We start from the raw sequence: 17640 nt of genomic DNA on the forward strand, positions 1-17640 counted from the left end.
GCTAAAATTGTTTAATGCCTTTACTTTTGATATGTATATTCTTTTCTCTTACAGCATACACACTATCCACGTCTTATCCCCATCATTACAAGTAACTGCACCTCTAAATCAGTCGCAGTCAGACGGTAAGGTAGCCTTGTTCTTGGCATTTAAGGGAAATAAGCCTTCTTGAATTGAAAGTATTTGCTTTGTTTTAAAACTTTAGTTGTACACTTTGTTCATGTGGCGCACTGATGTAGTTGTCAATACACCATTGTGAAATTAATAGTGTTTTTGATGGCATTAACGACCCCAGGCATGCAGTTTCATAATATCAAGGTTGTATCGTATCATGGTGTTATTTATTCAAAACTTTGGTCCCGTTCTAGACGCTGTTACGAATTTTTAGACCTAATGCTACAAGAGTGGCACACCAATACACTGGAAAGGTAAGCAGAATGGCTTCTTAAATATGTCCACCATCTTGGGGAGAAAAAATGTAGTGTGTAGTAGGGCTGGGCGATTAATGAAATCTAATCATGATTTTCAATTTTGGCTCAGATTTTTTATCAGAAAAACTTTATAATCGAAGAAAGACCTATTAATGTGCCGCGGCGTAGGTTGTGTATGCATGTTCCTGCGTTGTAAACGTACCATGAACGCACCCTGTGTTGCTTGCAGCAAGCATGTAATGCATGTTCTTCTGCTCTCCCTGAACATTCTTTAAGCTGTTTATTGACACCTCAGTTGGAGTTAACTGTAAAACTCAACACACAACAAAAATGACACACATTGTATATTTAAATATAAGACCCTACTCTTATTTAGCGCACTGTAATACACAGCTCCATGCATGCATCACACCACACTGCCCCCAAGAGGCCAAGGCGCATACAGCAGGAACAGTAGATACAGTTAAGGCCTCGTGTAAAAACACACAAATGCTTTTTTACCCCTGACTGTCTGACATGATATCAAGACTTAGGTCAATTTGGATTACCAACATTATTTCTGTTTGCTAAATGCCAGAATATTGAGAGAAGGATTATTTTTTAAACAAATGTGTGTAGACCATAGAGTCACCCCAGGTGTGTCAATATTTTTAGCCATGGCTGTATTTATTGTACTTTGTTGTTTTTTAATTCTATTTTTACATATATTATTATTTTAATGGTTACTAATTTATTTTCTGGATGTTCTTTTCAGATATATTTAAAGTTGAGTTTTGGTAGTTAAATATTAATAATAATACTAGTAATAATAATACTTTTGAAATCAATGCATAATTGTTTCTTAATCGTGATTTCAATATCAATCAAAATAATCGGGATTATTATTTTTTCCATAATCACCTAGCCCTAGTCTGTAGATGAGTTTTCAGTTTTTCCTCTTCCCTCTCACATGGTTGCATTTGAGTTTAGCAGTTGACAAGGCTGGGTGGACCACTGATGATGGCCATTAAATTGATAAATTCTGGGAGTTTTAGTCATCGATTTGGGAAATCAAATTTGTCCCACTCTCTAATGATAATGATAACCACCTCAGAGACTTTAAAAGGCATGTGAAAACCATTGAGCATGGTCACATTAGACAACTGGAGGAAAAAAACTGGAGGCTGATAAGAGAAGAACAAAATACATCGTACCATGTTTCCTTACTATCCTAGGCATGTGGCTGTTTTGACTGAAACCATCAAGAAAGGCATACACGATGCTGACTCGGAAGCCAGATCCATTGCAAGGAAGTAAGTATTATACAAGAGTCTCAGGCTGCATTGTAATCATTTTTAGCTCTGTCAAAATTGTTTTGCTTGTTCTCGTCATTAGGTGTTATTGGGGTTTCCACGGTCACTATAGCCGAGAGGCAGAGCATCTCTTCCAAGCACTAGAGTCTACATATCAGAAAGCGCTCCAGACTCATCTGAAGAGTTCGGACAGCATTGTGTCTCTACCCCAGTCAGATCGTTCTTCGTCATCTTCTCAGGAGAGCCTGAAGTAAGAAAATGTGTCCTGTAATTGTTGTATATAGATGTTTATATAGTTTTTGCCAGGCTAAATTAATATGTATATTCTGATTATTTGGAGGATAGTAAAAGTGTTATTAAATGTGCTTGCTAAAATCTGGATTCTTATTGCAATGGGTAAGATAGACAGTTATTGTACATACAGGTGTTTTGTTGCTGTCTGTGTGCGTGCGTGTGTTAGTGCGCACACAGCCAGAAGACCATACATTTTTAGTATGTTTTGTTGTCATATCTACATGTTAATTTGTCAGTCTGTGATTCTGAACAATGTTATTTCTTTACATTTCAGCCGACCTCTGTCTGTGAAGACAGTCATTGGAGGCAGCATAGCGAGGAGTAAGCACTTTGGCCTCATTTAGTTATTAGTGTTCCAATTAATGTGACATCATCCACATTGATAAAACCTTTGAATTACCATTGTTTTTCGGTATTAAATTGTTAACAAATGAAATGAAACAGATATACAAATATAAAGAGTAGTGTGTATTCTGTACTTTAACCAAATACATGTTTCACACGATGTGCAGAATTAATCAGTCTACTGATGTTTTAGAAATCTTAAAGGTACTGTATATTTGCAGCAAACCATTATCTGAAATGGTCCAGCAGTTAGTTACAATTAATAAGCTTAACAATGAATTTATAGTCCGCTGGAGCTGAAGTGATTTTTTTTCTCTGTTGTCTCAGCTAAACTGATGAGCACCCGGATGGCGATTACATCGAGTTCCCTCCAGCGTTCACGGAGCGACGTCGATGTAAATGCTGCCTCCACCGCCAAGTCAAGGGTGCCCATTGTGCCTACGTCTTCGGCATTCAGCTCAGCAGCTGCCCTTCCCCCTGGATCCTATGCTTCTTTAGGTAATCCATTAGTTTTCTCCATTAATTTACTAAAGTTAAACTAATACTGTATCTTCATGGCAACTTCAAGTGTCTGGTTGAAAATGTATCAGGTGTCTGCTACTGTAGTGTTTACAATAAGTAATGCTCGACTGTGTCCTTATTCCCTTTACTTTTTATTATAGTGTTACTACGACACTACTTTGAGTAATTTCTTATCATACAGTGGGTACGGAAAGTATTGAGACCCTCTTACATTTTTCACTGTTGTTTTGCAGCCATTTGCTAAAATCATTTTTCTTTTCTTTTTTTCCTCATTAATGTAACACAGCACCCCATATTGACAGAAAAAAACAGAATTGTTGAAATTTTAGCAGATTTCTTAAAACTAAAATATCACACAGCCAAAAGTATTCAGACCCTTTGCTCAGTATTTAGTAGAAGCACCCTTTCGAGCTAAAACAGTCATGAGTCTTTTTGGGAATGATGCAACATGTTTTTCACACCTAGATTTGGGGATCCTCTGCCATTCATCCTCTCCAGGTCTGTCAGGTTGGATGGTGAACGTTGGTGGAAAGCCATTTTCAGGTCTTTCCAGATATGCTCAATTGGGTTAAAGTCAGGGCTCTGGCTGGGCCATTCAAGAACAGTCACGGAGTTGTTCTGAAGCCACTCCTTCGTTATTTTAGCTGTGTGCTTAGGGTCATAGTCTTGTTGGAAGGTGAACCTTCGGCCCATTATGAGGTCCTGAGCACTCTGGAGAAGGTTTTCGTTCAGGATATCTCTGTACTTGGCCACAACCAGTCGTCCTGTCCCTACAGCTGAAAAACACCCCCACAGCATGATGCTGCCACCACCATGCTTCACTGTTTGGACTGTTCGAGAACTTACTCCCATCTCCCGACTGCATCTATGGAGCTCAGCCACAGTGAACTTTGGGTTCTTCTTTACCTATCTCACCAAGGCTCTTCTCCCTCGATTGCTCAGTTTGGCTGGACGGCCAGTTGTAGGAAGGGTTCTGGTCGTCCCAAACTTCTTCCTTTTAAGGATTATGGAGGCCACTTTGCTCTTAGAAACCTTAAGTGCAGCAGAATTATTTTTTTTTGTAACCTTGGCCAGATCTGTGCCTTGCCACAATTCTGTCTCTGAGCTCTTCAGGCAGTTCCTTTGACCTCATGAATCTCATTTGTTCTGACATGCACTGTGAGCTGTAAGGTCTTATATCGACAGGGGTGTGGCTTTCCTAATCAAGTCCAATCAGTATAATCAAACACAGCTGGACTCCAATTAATTTGTAGAACCATTTCAAGGATGATCAGAACAAATGTACAGCACCCGAGTTAAATATATGAGTGTCTCAGCAAAGGGTCTGAATACTTATGGCTGTGTGATATTTCATCCATCCATACATTTTCTACCGCTTATCCGTGTCGGGTCGCAGGGGCAGTAGCTTTAGCAGGGACACCCAGACTTGCCTCTCCCCAGCCACTTCATCCAGCTCTTCCGGGGGGATCCCGAGGCGTTCCCAGGCCAGCCGAAGGACGTAGTCTCTCCAGCGTGTCCTGGGTCGTCCCCGGGGTCGCCTCCTGGTGGGACATGCCCGGAACACCTCTCCAGGGAGGAGTCCGGGAGGCATCCGAATCAGATGCCCCAGCCACCTCATCTGGCTCCTCTCGATGTGGAGGACTCTACTCTGAGATCCTCCCGGATGACCGAGCTTCTCACCCTATCTCTAAGGGAGAGCCCGGATACCCTGCGGAGGAAACTTTTTTTGGCCGCTTGTACCCGGGATCTTGTTCTTTCGGTCATGACCCACAGCTCGTGACCATAGGTGAGGGTAGGAACGTAGATCGACCGGTAAATTGAGAGCTTCGCCTTTCGGCTTAGCTCCTTCTTTACCACAACGGACCGATACAAAGTCCGCATCACTGCAGATGCTGCACCGAAAACCACACTGCTCCTCCTGAATCTGAGATTCGACTTCCCGACGGACCCTCCTCTCCAGCACCACTGAATAGACCTTACCAGGGAGGCTGAGGAGTGTGATCCCCCTGTAGTTGGAACACACCCTCCGGTCCCCTTTCTTAAAAACGGGGACCACCACCCCAGTCTGTCAATCCAGAGGTACTGTGCCCGATGTCCACCGACTCACAACGTCCCGAGTCGAGGTCAGCAGCGCCCCATCCCCACTATACACAGTGTTGGTTGTCCACTGCTTTCCTCTCCTGAGACGCCAGATGGTGGACCAGAATTTCCTCAAAGCTGTCCAGAAGTCTTTCTCCATGGCCTCACCGAACTCCTCCCATACCCGAGTTTTTGCTTCAGCGACCACCAGAGCTGCATTCCGCTTGGCCAGCCGGTACCCATCAGCTGCCTCAGGAGTCCCACAGGCCAAAAAGGCCCGATAGGACTCCTTCTTCAGCTTGACGGCATCCCTCACCGTTGGTGTCTACCAACAGGTTTGGGGATTGCCGCCACCACAGGCACCAACCACCTTACAGCCACAGCTCCGGTCGACCGCCTCAGCAATGGAGACGCAGAACATGGTCCACTCGGACTCGATGTCCCCCGCCTCCCCCGGAACATGAGCAAAGTTCTGTCGGAGGTGGGAGTTGAAACTCCTTCTGACAGGGGATTCTGCCAGACGTTGCCAGCAGACCCTCACAATACGTTTGGGCCTACCACGTCGGACCGGCATCTTCCCCCACCATTGGAGCCAACTCACCACCAGGTGGTGATCAGTTGACAGCTCCCCCCCTCTCTTTACCCGAGTGTCCAAGACATGCGGCCGCAAGTCCGATGACACGACCACAAAGTCGATCATCGAACTGCGACCTAGGGTGTCCTGGTGCCAACTGCACATGTGGACACCCTTATGCTTGAACATGGTGTTCGTTATGGACAATCCGTGACGAGCACAAAAGTCCAATAACAGAACACCGCTCGGGTTCTGATCGGGGGGGGCGTTCCTCCCAATCACGCCCTTCCAGGTCTCACTGTCATTGCCCACGTGAGCATTGAAGTCCCCCAGCAGAACGATGGAGTCCCCAGCGGGAGCGCTCTCCAGCACCTCCTCCAAGGACTCCAAAAAGGGTGGGTACTCTGAACTGCTGTTTGGTGCATAGGCACAAACAACAGTCAGGACCCGTCCCCCCACCCGAAGGCAAAGGGAAGCTACCCTTTCGTCCACCAGGGTGAACCCCAACGTACAGGCGCCAAGCCGGGGGGGCAATAAGTATACCCACACCTGCTTGGCGCCTCTCACCGTGGACAACTCCAGAGTGGAAGAGAGTCCAACCCCTCTCGTGAGGACTGGTACCAGAGCCCAAGCTGTGTGTGGAGGCGAGTCCGACTATATCTAGTCGGAACTTCTCGACCTCACTCACCAGCTCGGGCTCCTTCCCTGCCAGAGAGGTGACATTCCACGTCCCTAGAGCCAGCTTCTGTAGCCGGGGATCAGTTCACTAAGGTCCCCGCCTTCGGCCACCGCCCAGCTCACACTGCACCCGACCCCTACGGCCCCTCCCACAGGTGGTGAGCCCATGGAAAGGGGGACCCACGTTACCCTTTCGGTCTGTGCCCGGCCGGGCCCCATGGGTGCAGGCCCGGCGACCAGGCGCTCGCCTTCGAGCCCCACCACCAGGCCTGGCTCCAGTGGGGGGCCCCGGTGACCCGCGTCCGGGTAAGGGAAAACGAAGTCCATTGTTTGTCGTCATCATAAGGGGTCTTTGAGCCGTGCTTTGTCTGGTCCCTCACCTAGGACCTGTTTGTCATGGGTGACCCTACCAGGGGCATAAAATCCCAGACAACTTAGCTCCTAGGATCATTGGGACACACAAACCCCTCCACCACGACAAAGTGACGGCTCAAGGAGGGGGTGATATTTCAGTTTTTCTTTTTTAATAAATATGAGAAAATTTCAACAATTCTGTTTTTTTTTCTGTCAATATGGGGTGCTGTGTGTACATTAATGAGAAAAAAAGATATTAGCAAATGGCTGCAAAATGACAAAGAGTGAAAAATATAAGGCGGTCTGAATACTTTCTGTACCCACTGTATGTAATACAAACTGCAGACCCAATGAAGAACTAAAAAAAAGTATACATTCTGTCCTGTATTGATTCATTTATAAATAGAGCTTTCAAATAACAATGCATTAAAAAAATTTTTTTTACACCTACAGGGAGCATTAATGGCTACGGAATTTCCCATTAGACTGTACTGTGAGCAGGAAATGTTTCAATCAAATGTTGACACTTGACAAATATATTGGTTAAGGCTAAGTAGTCCTTATGCGTCATGAAAACCAAAGACACTTCACTAACTTTTCAAGCTGATGGAGGTTATAAGGGATGACTGAGAATCGATCCCACCCTTATTTCAAGGTATCGGGAACTCGGGAAGCCTGCCAATACCAGCCACCGATACTTAAGCAAAAAAATAATAAAAATCTGACATCGAGCAAGTCCAGTAGTTGGCACTACACTGTACATCATCATGTGCATCAGAAAGAAAGAAAGGTCTTTGTTCACAATTATCTGTCATTGTGTTAATTGAAATTGTATGTATCAAAAGTACAAGTGGTATAGGTACTTGGTATCAGTAAGTACTCAAGAGTGAATACTTGTACTGGTCTCGGTCTGAAAAAAAGTGGTATTGAACATCCCTAGTTTAACACATTCCAGGCGAAGACTATACAGTATGTGCTGTGTAAAAAAATCCTTGACTGTCTTGCTTCACTTCAGAGGGTCCCTAATAGCAGATGTTAACCAGAATGGGGCATTTTCCTTGCCCATTCAATTATTTTCCTGCATTAGCCCTAACTAACATCTTCCTCTTTACCACTTCTCCTTCTCGTCGGCCTTTCCTAAATGCCAAAAAGATGGCATCCCTGGTAAAAGTGATGGTAAGACCTGTGTTTATCTGTGTTAGTGTCTGTAGTTTTGCAAATTCTACTGACAATTTCGTATGTCTTCTATTCAGTTGTCTGTTCACATCCTTTCTCGCTACATCTGTGCCATCGTCTCTTCTCTTTATTCCTTCAAAGTGATTGTACAACCCCAATTCCAATGAAGTTGGGACGTTGTGTTAAACATAAATAAAAACAGAATACAATGATTTGCAAATCATGTTCGACCTATATTTAATTGAATACACTACAAAGATATGTAATGTTCAAACTGATAAACTTTATTGTTTTTAGCAAATAATCATTAACTTAGAATTTTATGGCTGCAACATGTTCCAAAGAAGCTGGGACAGGGTCATGTTTACCACTGTGTTACATCACCTTTTCTTTTAAAAACTTCAATAAACGTTTGGGAACTGAGGACACTAATTGTTGAAGCTTTGTAGATGGAATTCTTTCCCATTCTTGCTTGATGTACAGCTTCAGCTGTTCAACAGTACGGGGTCTCCTTTGTCGTATTTTACGCTTGATAATGCGCCACACATTTTCAATGGGAGACAGGTCTGGACTGCAGGCAGGCCAGTCTAGTACCAGCACTCTTTTACTACGAAGCCACGCTGTTGTAATACGTGCAGACTGTGGTTCGGCATTGTCTTGCTGAAATAAGCAGCGGCGTCCATGAAAAAGACGTTGCTTTGATGGCAGCATATGTTTCTCCAAAACCTGTATGTACCTTTCAGCATTAATGGTGCGTTCACAGATGTGTAAGTTACCCATGCCGTTGGCACTAACACAGCCCCATACCATCACAGATGCTGGCTTTTGAACTTTGCGTCCATAACAGTCCGGATGGTTCTTTTCCTCTTTGGCCCGGAGGACACAACGTCCACAATTTCCAAAAACAATTTGAAATGTGGACTTGTTGGACCACAGAACACTTTTCCACTTTTCATCAGTCCATCAGATGACCTTGGGCCCAGAGAAGCCGGCAGCGTTTCTGGGTGTTGTTGATAAATGGCTTTTGCTATGCATAGTAGAGTTTCAAGTTGCACTTACGGATGTAGCGCCGAACTGTATTTACTGACATTGGTTTTCAGAATTGTTCCTGAGCCCATGTGGTGATATCCTTTACACATTGATGTTGGTTTTTGATGCAGTGCCGCCTGAGGGATCGAAGGTCACGGGCATTCAATGTTCGTTTTCAGCCTTGCCACTTACATGCAGTGATTTCTCCAGATTCTCTGAACCTTTTGATGATGTTATGGACGATGATGAAATCCCTAAATTCCTTGCAATTGTACGTTGAGGTACATTGTCCTTAAACTGTTCGACTGTTTTCTCACGCACTTGTTCACAAAGAGGTGAACCTCGCCCCATTTTTGCTTGTGAATGACTGAGCAATTCAGGGAAGCTCCTTTTATACCCAATCATGGCACCCACCTGTTCCTAATTAGTCTGTTCACCTGTGGGATGTTCCAAACAGGTGTTTGATGAGCATTCCTCAACTTTCTCAGTCTTTTTTGCCACCTTTCCCAGCTTTTTTGGAACGTGTTGCAGCCATAAAATTCAAAGTTAATGATTATTTGCTAAAAACAAAGTTTTTCAGTTTAAACATTAAATATCTTTGTAGTATATTCAATTAAATATAGGTTGAACATGATTTGGAAATCATTGTATTCTGTTTTTATTTATGATTAACACAACGTCCCAACTTCATTGGAATTGGGGTTGTTGGTTGTGTGGAACTGCATGGACTGTCTGCATGGTCTTCCTGTAACCCAAACAACAATATCCATCTGCAGTATTACATTTTCTACATGTGTAATTCTTTCTATTGTATTCTATGCCATGTGTCTGTCATTTTTCCTGTTTTGTTTCACTCTTCTAAAAAATTATGCAAATTAAACTTAGAGGAAAAAAATAACAGCATTCTAAGGGCTTCACTGCCCTGCACTTGAAAGACCCCGAAAAGGAAAATCCATGCTTAGTTTGTAAATACTTTAAATATGTTTGAAGATAAGTGCTGAAAACAAGACTGAGAACAGTATAGTACTAAACTGTTGAGATCTGGTTTTAAACTCTTTTTCACCTTCTAAATTTTCCTGATTTTGTAGGTGGAGCTAAAAGGTATCCTTGTGACGTCACGAGGATGCGGCTCCCCTACTATATAAACACCAAGTGCCCTTATTCCATGCAGTGGCCATTCGGCAGAATTGCACGTCCTTGTTCATAAATAACTTCACCCAGCTCTACCAGTATAGTGTGTAACTGGCCATGAAACTATGCCCGCAACTTGAAAAAATACATCTTCCCAGTGTTTTGTGTTATTTGGGTGTCTTGCCATCTGCCGCCACACGTGTTGTGTTGTGAGGCAGCGGTGAACCGAGCCCATTGCCAGCAGAACAGCCACTTCCTCATTCATTACAACCTGACTGATTGCGATCAGAATAGCGTGCAATTGGCCATCAAATTATGCCCACAAATCGAAAGTGTAATGTGTTTTGCGTTATTTGGGCTATGTGTCTTGCCGTCTGCCACCATGAGTTAGGTTGCAAGACAGATCTGAGAAACGAAACGGATGAGATCCGCCGCTCTGCGGCCCATTGCCAGCCAGAATGCAATTGGAGAAGCCGCCAGAGGTCCAGTAAAAGAGCGTTGTGGCCGTCAGCCTCACAGTTTCCCAACCACGTTGCAGGAGTGAGAAGGGAGGAGGAGGGGAATAATGTATCCCCACGCTGTTGCCACATATGACGCACCCTTAGGCGGCCACAGAAGCGTGTTGTCCCGCTTAATTTCAATGGAGGGAAAGTTTTCTTCTGGCAGCGCGGTTTATGGTCATTATGCCAGCATGTGAAGGCGTGTGCTATCTCCGTCGCTAAAAATTCCGCTCACGAGCGGTAAGAGAAGGAAGTAGCATTCGTGTATTTGATTGACACCTGAAAGTTCCGGGGAAGTGGGATATTCAGAGCTCTCAGCGACATGCCCACAGCGTATCCAATCTGAAAGAATGTCTCAATTCTTGACCATTTTGAAGCCTGATTTCACATACTGTTTTTTTTCTCTTCATTCATTCATAATCCATCTTGTTAAGAAGTCTTTTCTGTGATCCGTCAAATTTAGGAGACATTTTTTTGCTCTGTTTTAGTTAGTTACAGCTCTCAATGCCATGAGGATCATTAGGCCGCAATTGTGGATTCTGTAATCTGTAGTGTTTTTTTGTGTTTTTTTTTTTAACGGGAGTTGGTGATTGGCCTACTGGTATTCCTAGGTGCTCTCCCATCCAAGTAGTACCCAGGACCGACCTTGCTTAGCTTATGAGATCGAACGAGATCTCAGGGTAATTTGCGGGGCTCTGTTTTTTTTTTTTTTAAGTGAATAATATCACTAGGTTAATATGCAGTACACCATCTAGCCACAACATTTAGATTCTATGAGATCAAATAAAAGAGCTTTATCAGTTTTTCTGCCTTTATTATAAAGATGATAATAATGCTCACATTTGATTCTCATTCTGGGTGTTGTATGCATTGGTGTTGCAACTACTGTGTGGATATGTATTTATGTTCATGGGAAAATCGATCCCATCCTTTGTATTCTTTTTTTCCTTTTTTTAAAATCTAAATATACAGTATATTGAAATGAATACGGCGGCACGGTGTACGACTGGTAAGAGCGTCTACCTCACAGTTCTAAGGTCCAGGGTTCAATCCCTGGTCCCGCCTGTGTGGAGTTTGCATGTTCTCCCCGTGCCTGCATGGGTTTTCTCCGGGCACTCCGGTTTCTTCCCACATCCCAAAAACATGCATGTCAGTGTGAATATGAGCGCTAATGGTTGTTTGTTGATATGTGCCCTGCGATTGGCTGGCAACCAGTTCAGGGTGTACGCTGCCTCCTGCCCGATGATAGCTGGGATAGGCTCCAGCACTCCCGCGACCCTTGTGTGGATAAGCGACTCAGAAAATGGATGGATGAAATGAATACATTGTCAAGTTTCTGTTTTGAATAGGAAATATTTCTAGCCGCTATAATTCTTTGAGTTGTAGAATGTCTCAGATTATGTGTATGGCACATCTGCTGGGTTCTGGGTTTGATTCTCGGCTCAGACTTGTGTGGAGTTTCCATATTCTCCCCATGCTTATGTTGGTTTATTCCATTTCCGTCCCATGTTCCAAAGACGTATGTTTGGTTAATTGAAGTCTCTAAATTTGCTCATAGGTATGAATGTACAGTAAGTATAAATAGTTGTCCTGTACGTATGTCTTTACTACAGTTCGTGCCCTACTACTCCGCTCCGCTCAGCTGTGACCTTGAAAGGGATAAATGGTAATACATTTTTTTTTTAAATGAATGAATGGAAGGACAGATGAAGTCTAATAATAACCCTAATGAACCCTGGTTTGTCCTCCAGGTTTTGAATTTTTTTTTTTTTTAGGGCTAATTTTTCGTCTACATTGGTACTCCCAGATGATCTCTTTTTCAGTGTTTTGTTCAAGGGTTGAATATTGATTAGTCATTGAAATGGCATATTCTCACTCTTATTCTGCTATGCACTGTACTTTGGCACCTTCTTATCTTATTCAGGTCGTGTTCGTACCAGAAGACAAAGCTCTGGTAGTGCAAGCGGAGCCAGTCCTTCGGTGGTGGACAGTAGAGGTCGGAGCCGAGCTAAAGTGGTTTCTCAATCTCAGCGTATGTATACACAAAATTTAATTCACGCCAAAGAAATATCATCAATAGTCGTGTTTTTCATTGTGTACAAGTTGTGATGCACATATATTGAAGTAGCTGCTTTAGCTCTGCTTTTATGTATGCACCTCCACTTACTAATACATCTGTGTGTGTGTGTGTGTGTGTATACGTTTTACACTGCGTATGGTTGCATTTTGAGTTGAATTATGCTTTTGTTGGTACAGATGTATTATTTTTCACATTCTATCAGTGGAACCAAATTCATAGTCATTTAAAGTGTGGGGCCCTATGATTTCTGTGATGCAGAAAATACAGACACATTAAGTTGGTCATCAAGCATTAACATATGGGGGGGAAAAAACCTTATCCATAGCAAATTGTAAATGAACACTGTATTTTGCTCAATAGTTGTGCTTGTAATTACTGTATCTCAAACTAGAACAGCAGCCCTTGTCCTGCGCCCGCTGTCCATCTTTCAAAACAAAACAAAAACAAACACGTTAGGAATACAGTATTAAGTTTCTGACAAATTCCATTGCTTTCCAGTTAGATGCGGGAACAAATAACAGCAGTTATGTGTATTGATTACTGAATTAAATTACCTTCAAACCGACAAAACCTACGTACATATACAGCTATTAGATTTCATGGGGTCCTAAGAGTGCATGCTGCATATAACCAATAAACATAACCCTTTCTGTCTCATTTTGACCGTTCTTGATCTCCAATTGTCCTGCCTATTGCTTCCATCGCTCAGGATCCAGATCGGCCAATCCCATCAGTGGTAAGGCTTCATCCAATCACAAGCTGGATGGCTACAGCACTATCCCCTGAGACCACACAACTTTGCACGTCTCGTTCCTTTAGGCCTTTCCTTTCAGTTCTCGACTTGGTCGCATGCTTTGAATGTGAATGTTTGTGCGATGAGATGCTGATTGGAACCTCAAAGGTGTCCATGGCAATTATTTTGTCTTATGTTTGTCTCGTTACTGGTAACACATTTCTCTCACTACTTAGAGTTCATTATAATACCCTGTATGTGTCAACAGTCATGATTTCATGTTTGTCTCGCCTTCATTTGTTGCTGGAGTTACAGGATAATAAAGCTCCTTTGCATTTCAAGAATACATGAATATTATATTACATTCAGTATTATAAATTTAATATACCTTACTAAATTATGAGTAAGTATACAGTGTGTGTGAGTGACTTATGGTATAGTTCAGTCAATGGTACAAGCATTGCATTGAATACATATTGTGTATATTTCTTTTTAATGGAGAACTAGATAAATTTAGTGAGGCACTACATAATTTGGGTCCTGTTACCTTAATTAAACGTACTTTTTCTTATGCCTACGTTATGAAAAAAAAATTAAGAAAAATAGCAAGCTTTAACACTTGAAACCCACCACAGTGCAAATGCTTCATATCACTAAATGTGGCAGTATTGGATTATTTAATATTTTACAAACATATTTCTCTTCTAATAGTTAGTTGCCTTTTAGAATTATAATAATAATTTCATGTGATATCGCTCTTTTGGGCTTGTATATAAAACTATTCAAATTAATGCACACACTATACGTATTACTCTTTACACGTAAAGTCATTGCCAGGCTTTTTGTTGTTGTTGACGTTTAATGCATAATACTTTTATTTGAATATTGAATATTTGTAAATGTATTAATTAATTTGAGATGTTAATATTTTTTCTTCCAGTCGTATTCCGACTAGTACTTACGTGTTAATTATTGTTCATGCTTTTTGTATGTGCAGTATAGATATGATTATGACTGTCTCCTTTGCAACAGCTGGCAGTCGCTCCAGCTCCCCAGGCAAACTTCTTGGGCACGGCAGCTATGGTAGGATCCCTCGGGCAGCAGTGTCTGCTTCCAGCACACCAGCTGACAAACGTAGCAGGATCCCTCGCAGCCAAGGGTGCAGCCGAGAGACGAGCCCGAGTCGAATGGGCTTAGGTACTGTATGCTCGAGACACTTCCGCACACATAGGCTGTCTTTCCTTAGTTACATTGCAGTATGATACTGCAAGACTTTCACTTATGTGGAAAAACATTAAGGAAAGTCAAAACCTTGACCTATAAAGCAAACACTTCTTACAACAGAGCCTGTTTTGTTGACCGAATATGCGTAACTGACATACAGTAAAATGGGTTCTTCCTTGCTTCTGGTTGTTTAGGTTGATTTTGATGACTGTCAGCTATTGATTTATTTGTGGCTGTTTGGAAACAATAGTGCAGACAAATTGAAAGTGGTTTTTTTCCCTTATTTTGTCTGTTATTGATATCAATGGATTATATGTCTGATGTTGTTGTGGAGCAAAATATGTAATTATGTTTATCTCACACTAATTGTTCTTGTTTTAATCCTGTGCTACTTTTGAATTTAACTACGGTAATCACTTTTTGATTGCCTTGTATTTGTAACTCTACAAACTATTTAACATTATAACTTTCAGTCTGCTGTTTTGACCAATTTACTCTACTAGCAAGCTTATTATATTTTTTGTGTAACCCTTTAAGTGTCTGTATTTCAACACTTTTTTTAAAAAGCAAATTGTTGTGTTAAATTGTACAAGAAGAAAAAATAAAAAATAAAGATTCTGAACACAATTTTAAGCATTACCATTAGCACGGCAATTATAACACCGTTTTTTTTTTTCTGTCCAAAATGCTCTCTCAATACTTTCTCTTATGTCCCATCCCCGCCTGTCTAACTTTCTTCCATGAATGCATACTGACACTTCCACCTAACTTGTTGTCCTCACAGCCAGCTTGTTTGGTAAAAAAGCTCTTCTCCCTGCTGCTCTTCCCTACCGCACGCTAGCCCGGAGCCGCATACCCCGCCCAAGCATGAGTCAGGGTTGCAGTCGCGACACTAGTCGCGAGAGCAGCCGCGACACCAGCCCTGCTCGTGGCTTTACTCCTCTGGGTAAGTATCTGCGTGCTACCAGCTGTTTTGGAACAGTTGGTCCAGCCCAGATTGTCCCAAACGAACGGTCTTCCCTAAAATTCCACATGCTGTTAATTATTTTGTCTGTGGTCGAAAACGTACTCTCAATCAATTTGCACGTTCTTCCACTGTGTGGGTGCTCTCTCTGTGCATGCCTTCAATTGGATTATTTGGGTTGAGAAAATAACTCCTAAATAAGGTGGATATTAATAACTTGACTTGTTCTTGAACTTTTCAACTCCTATTATTTCTGGAACTGTACTGAGACATGTCATGAAAGTGACGTTGTTACTCACAATCCATGGTTTTATTATCATGGAATCTGCTTTCATTTCTTGCATTTTCCTCTTCCACATGAAGGCCAGGCCAGTTATAATTTGTATATGAAACATTTGTTAGTTGATGAAACAGAATGAACCAGAAATATGGATTAGTAATGAACAATCACCATCTAACGATTAATTTCTTTGGTCATATAGACAAGTACATTTTTTCCTATAGTTGAAATACATTTGCAGGAGGATACTGAACCTTTTTTAAATAAGAATTGAAAGAACTAAAAATAAAAATACAAAGAAAGAACAAATTGGGCTAATGTAAGAGTAGGGGTGCACGATTTAGGCCAAAATAATAATCACGGTTATTTTGATCAATATTGTAATTGTTTTTTTATCACAATTATTCCTCATGTTAGGGGGAAAAAATATATTTTTATTACTTCTTTTCAACAAACGTGTAACAGTTTTCAGTGAAAAATGAATCTTTAAGAATAAATGGTATATAAACAATAAATATACCCCCCAAAAATTCTACTTTACCAAGAGCTAATTGAATAAATACGCTTTTACAAAGTGCAATCACAAATTGCAACTTAGTGGAACCATAAACAGTTAATGCATAAAACGCAATATTAGGCTGTAAGCTTCGACTTTGCATTTGAAAATCCCCAATGTCAATATAGTGAACTGTCGAGGACAGGTAGGTCTAAATTGTTCTTCTTGGCCAATGGTCAGTCGTGCACGGTTACAAACTGCAAAGAACTCAACAGTTGTGATGTCCATGATTTCATTGCGGTCAGGCCAGCCGAAAAGTTGGAGGCAGCCACTACGACAATTGTTAATAGTGTCTTCTCCGCCAAAGTACTAAGAGGGCCAACTTCAAAATAAAAGCTTTCATATATTACTAACTTGGACATCAATGGCATTTGAGGCTTTTATTTTGAAGTTGGCCACGGAGCGTGATGCCCGCCATTAATGAAGCCTTAACCATGCGTTCGCTTGACTGGGGTACGGGAACTGCGACAAATGAAACACTTTTCATATGCAGCAGTGCCCGTATTTTAAATGTAAAAAAATCACCAGCAGTCAGGCTCATTTAATCGTGGAAGCCAAAACCGCCGGGTGACTGGTTAGCACATCTGCCTCACAGTTCTGAGGACCTGGGTTCAAATCCGGCCTCGCCTGTGTCAGGTTTGCATGTTCTCCCTCGTGCCTGCGTGGGTTTTCTCGGGGTACTCCGGTTTCCTCTCACATTCCAAAAACATGCATGGTAGGTAAATTGACCACTCTAAATTGCCATAGGTGTGAATATGTGTGCGAGTGATTGTTTATATGTGCCCTGCAATTGGCTGGCGACCAGTTCAGGGTGTACCCCGCCTCTCACCCGAAGATAGCTGGGATAGGTTCCAGCTCGCCCGTGACTCTAGTAAGGATAAGCGGGAAGGAAAATGGATGGATAATTGTGCAGCCCTATTTAAGACAAGGTAGAAATACAAAATTAAGGCAGGTGGAAGTCATTCCTAATTTGAACACTGCTACCTTTTTACCCAAACATTTTACATTCTGTCAGTTGATGTCCTTATTCCAGTCTGAATTAATGTATAATGTAGTTTTGCAAAGTGTTTACAAAAATCATTAAGCATTGCTAAATGCCAATAGTAAAAAAAATAAATAAATCCCCACCATTTAAAACAGCATATATAGGATATAAACTAAAACAGATTAATGCGATACGTTAAAATATATTAATCACCCTTTGCGAATATTACCCACCTCTTCTGTACCCTGCAGCTTCCCGACGGCATTCTCGTTCAACCAGTGCTCTCACAGCTGACCCCCATGGCCAGTCAGGTGACCTGCATGAATAGATGTCCCAACCCACCACTCCCTTTTAGTTTTCCCCTATAACCTTGCCTCATACCCGCCTGTTGTCTGTTGTACTTGCATGCTTTG

At 42.1% G+C, this 17640-nt stretch overlaps 1 protein-coding gene across 46 annotated transcripts in view; it reads left to right on the forward strand.

Moving 5' to 3' along the window:
• clasp1a (cytoplasmic linker associated protein 1a) overlaps window positions 1-17640 on the forward strand; it is a 139206-nt gene that overhangs the window by 78416 nt on the left and 43150 nt on the right. For 14 of the 46 annotated variants that reach the window (XM_061793506.1, XM_061793512.1, XM_061793513.1 and 11 more), the window contains 12 exons: window positions 55-125; window positions 369-428; window positions 1646-1723; window positions 1806-1973; window positions 2292-2338; window positions 2690-2860; window positions 7722-7745; window positions 12330-12437; window positions 13195-13221; window positions 14251-14415; window positions 15227-15388; window positions 17479-17538. In XM_061793506.1, the coding sequence (XP_061649490.1) occupies window positions 55-125; window positions 369-428; window positions 1646-1723; window positions 1806-1973; window positions 2292-2338; window positions 2690-2860; window positions 7722-7745; window positions 12330-12437; window positions 13195-13221; window positions 14251-14415; window positions 15227-15388; window positions 17479-17538 (1141 nt within the window). The remainder of the gene's footprint in view (window positions 1-54; window positions 126-368; window positions 429-1645; window positions 1724-1805; window positions 1974-2291; window positions 2339-2689; window positions 2861-7721; window positions 7746-12329; window positions 12438-13194; window positions 13222-14250; window positions 14416-15226; window positions 15389-17478; window positions 17539-17640) is intronic. The other 32 variants (XM_061793518.1, XM_061793547.1, XM_061793553.1 and 29 more) reach the window with 15 other exon arrangements.

Source organism: Phyllopteryx taeniolatus, chromosome 12, assembly GCF_024500385.1.
Source record: "Phyllopteryx taeniolatus isolate TA_2022b chromosome 12, UOR_Ptae_1.2, whole genome shotgun sequence".
In the NCBI taxonomy this organism is placed as follows: Eukaryota; Metazoa; Chordata; class Actinopteri; order Syngnathiformes; family Syngnathidae; genus Phyllopteryx; species Phyllopteryx taeniolatus.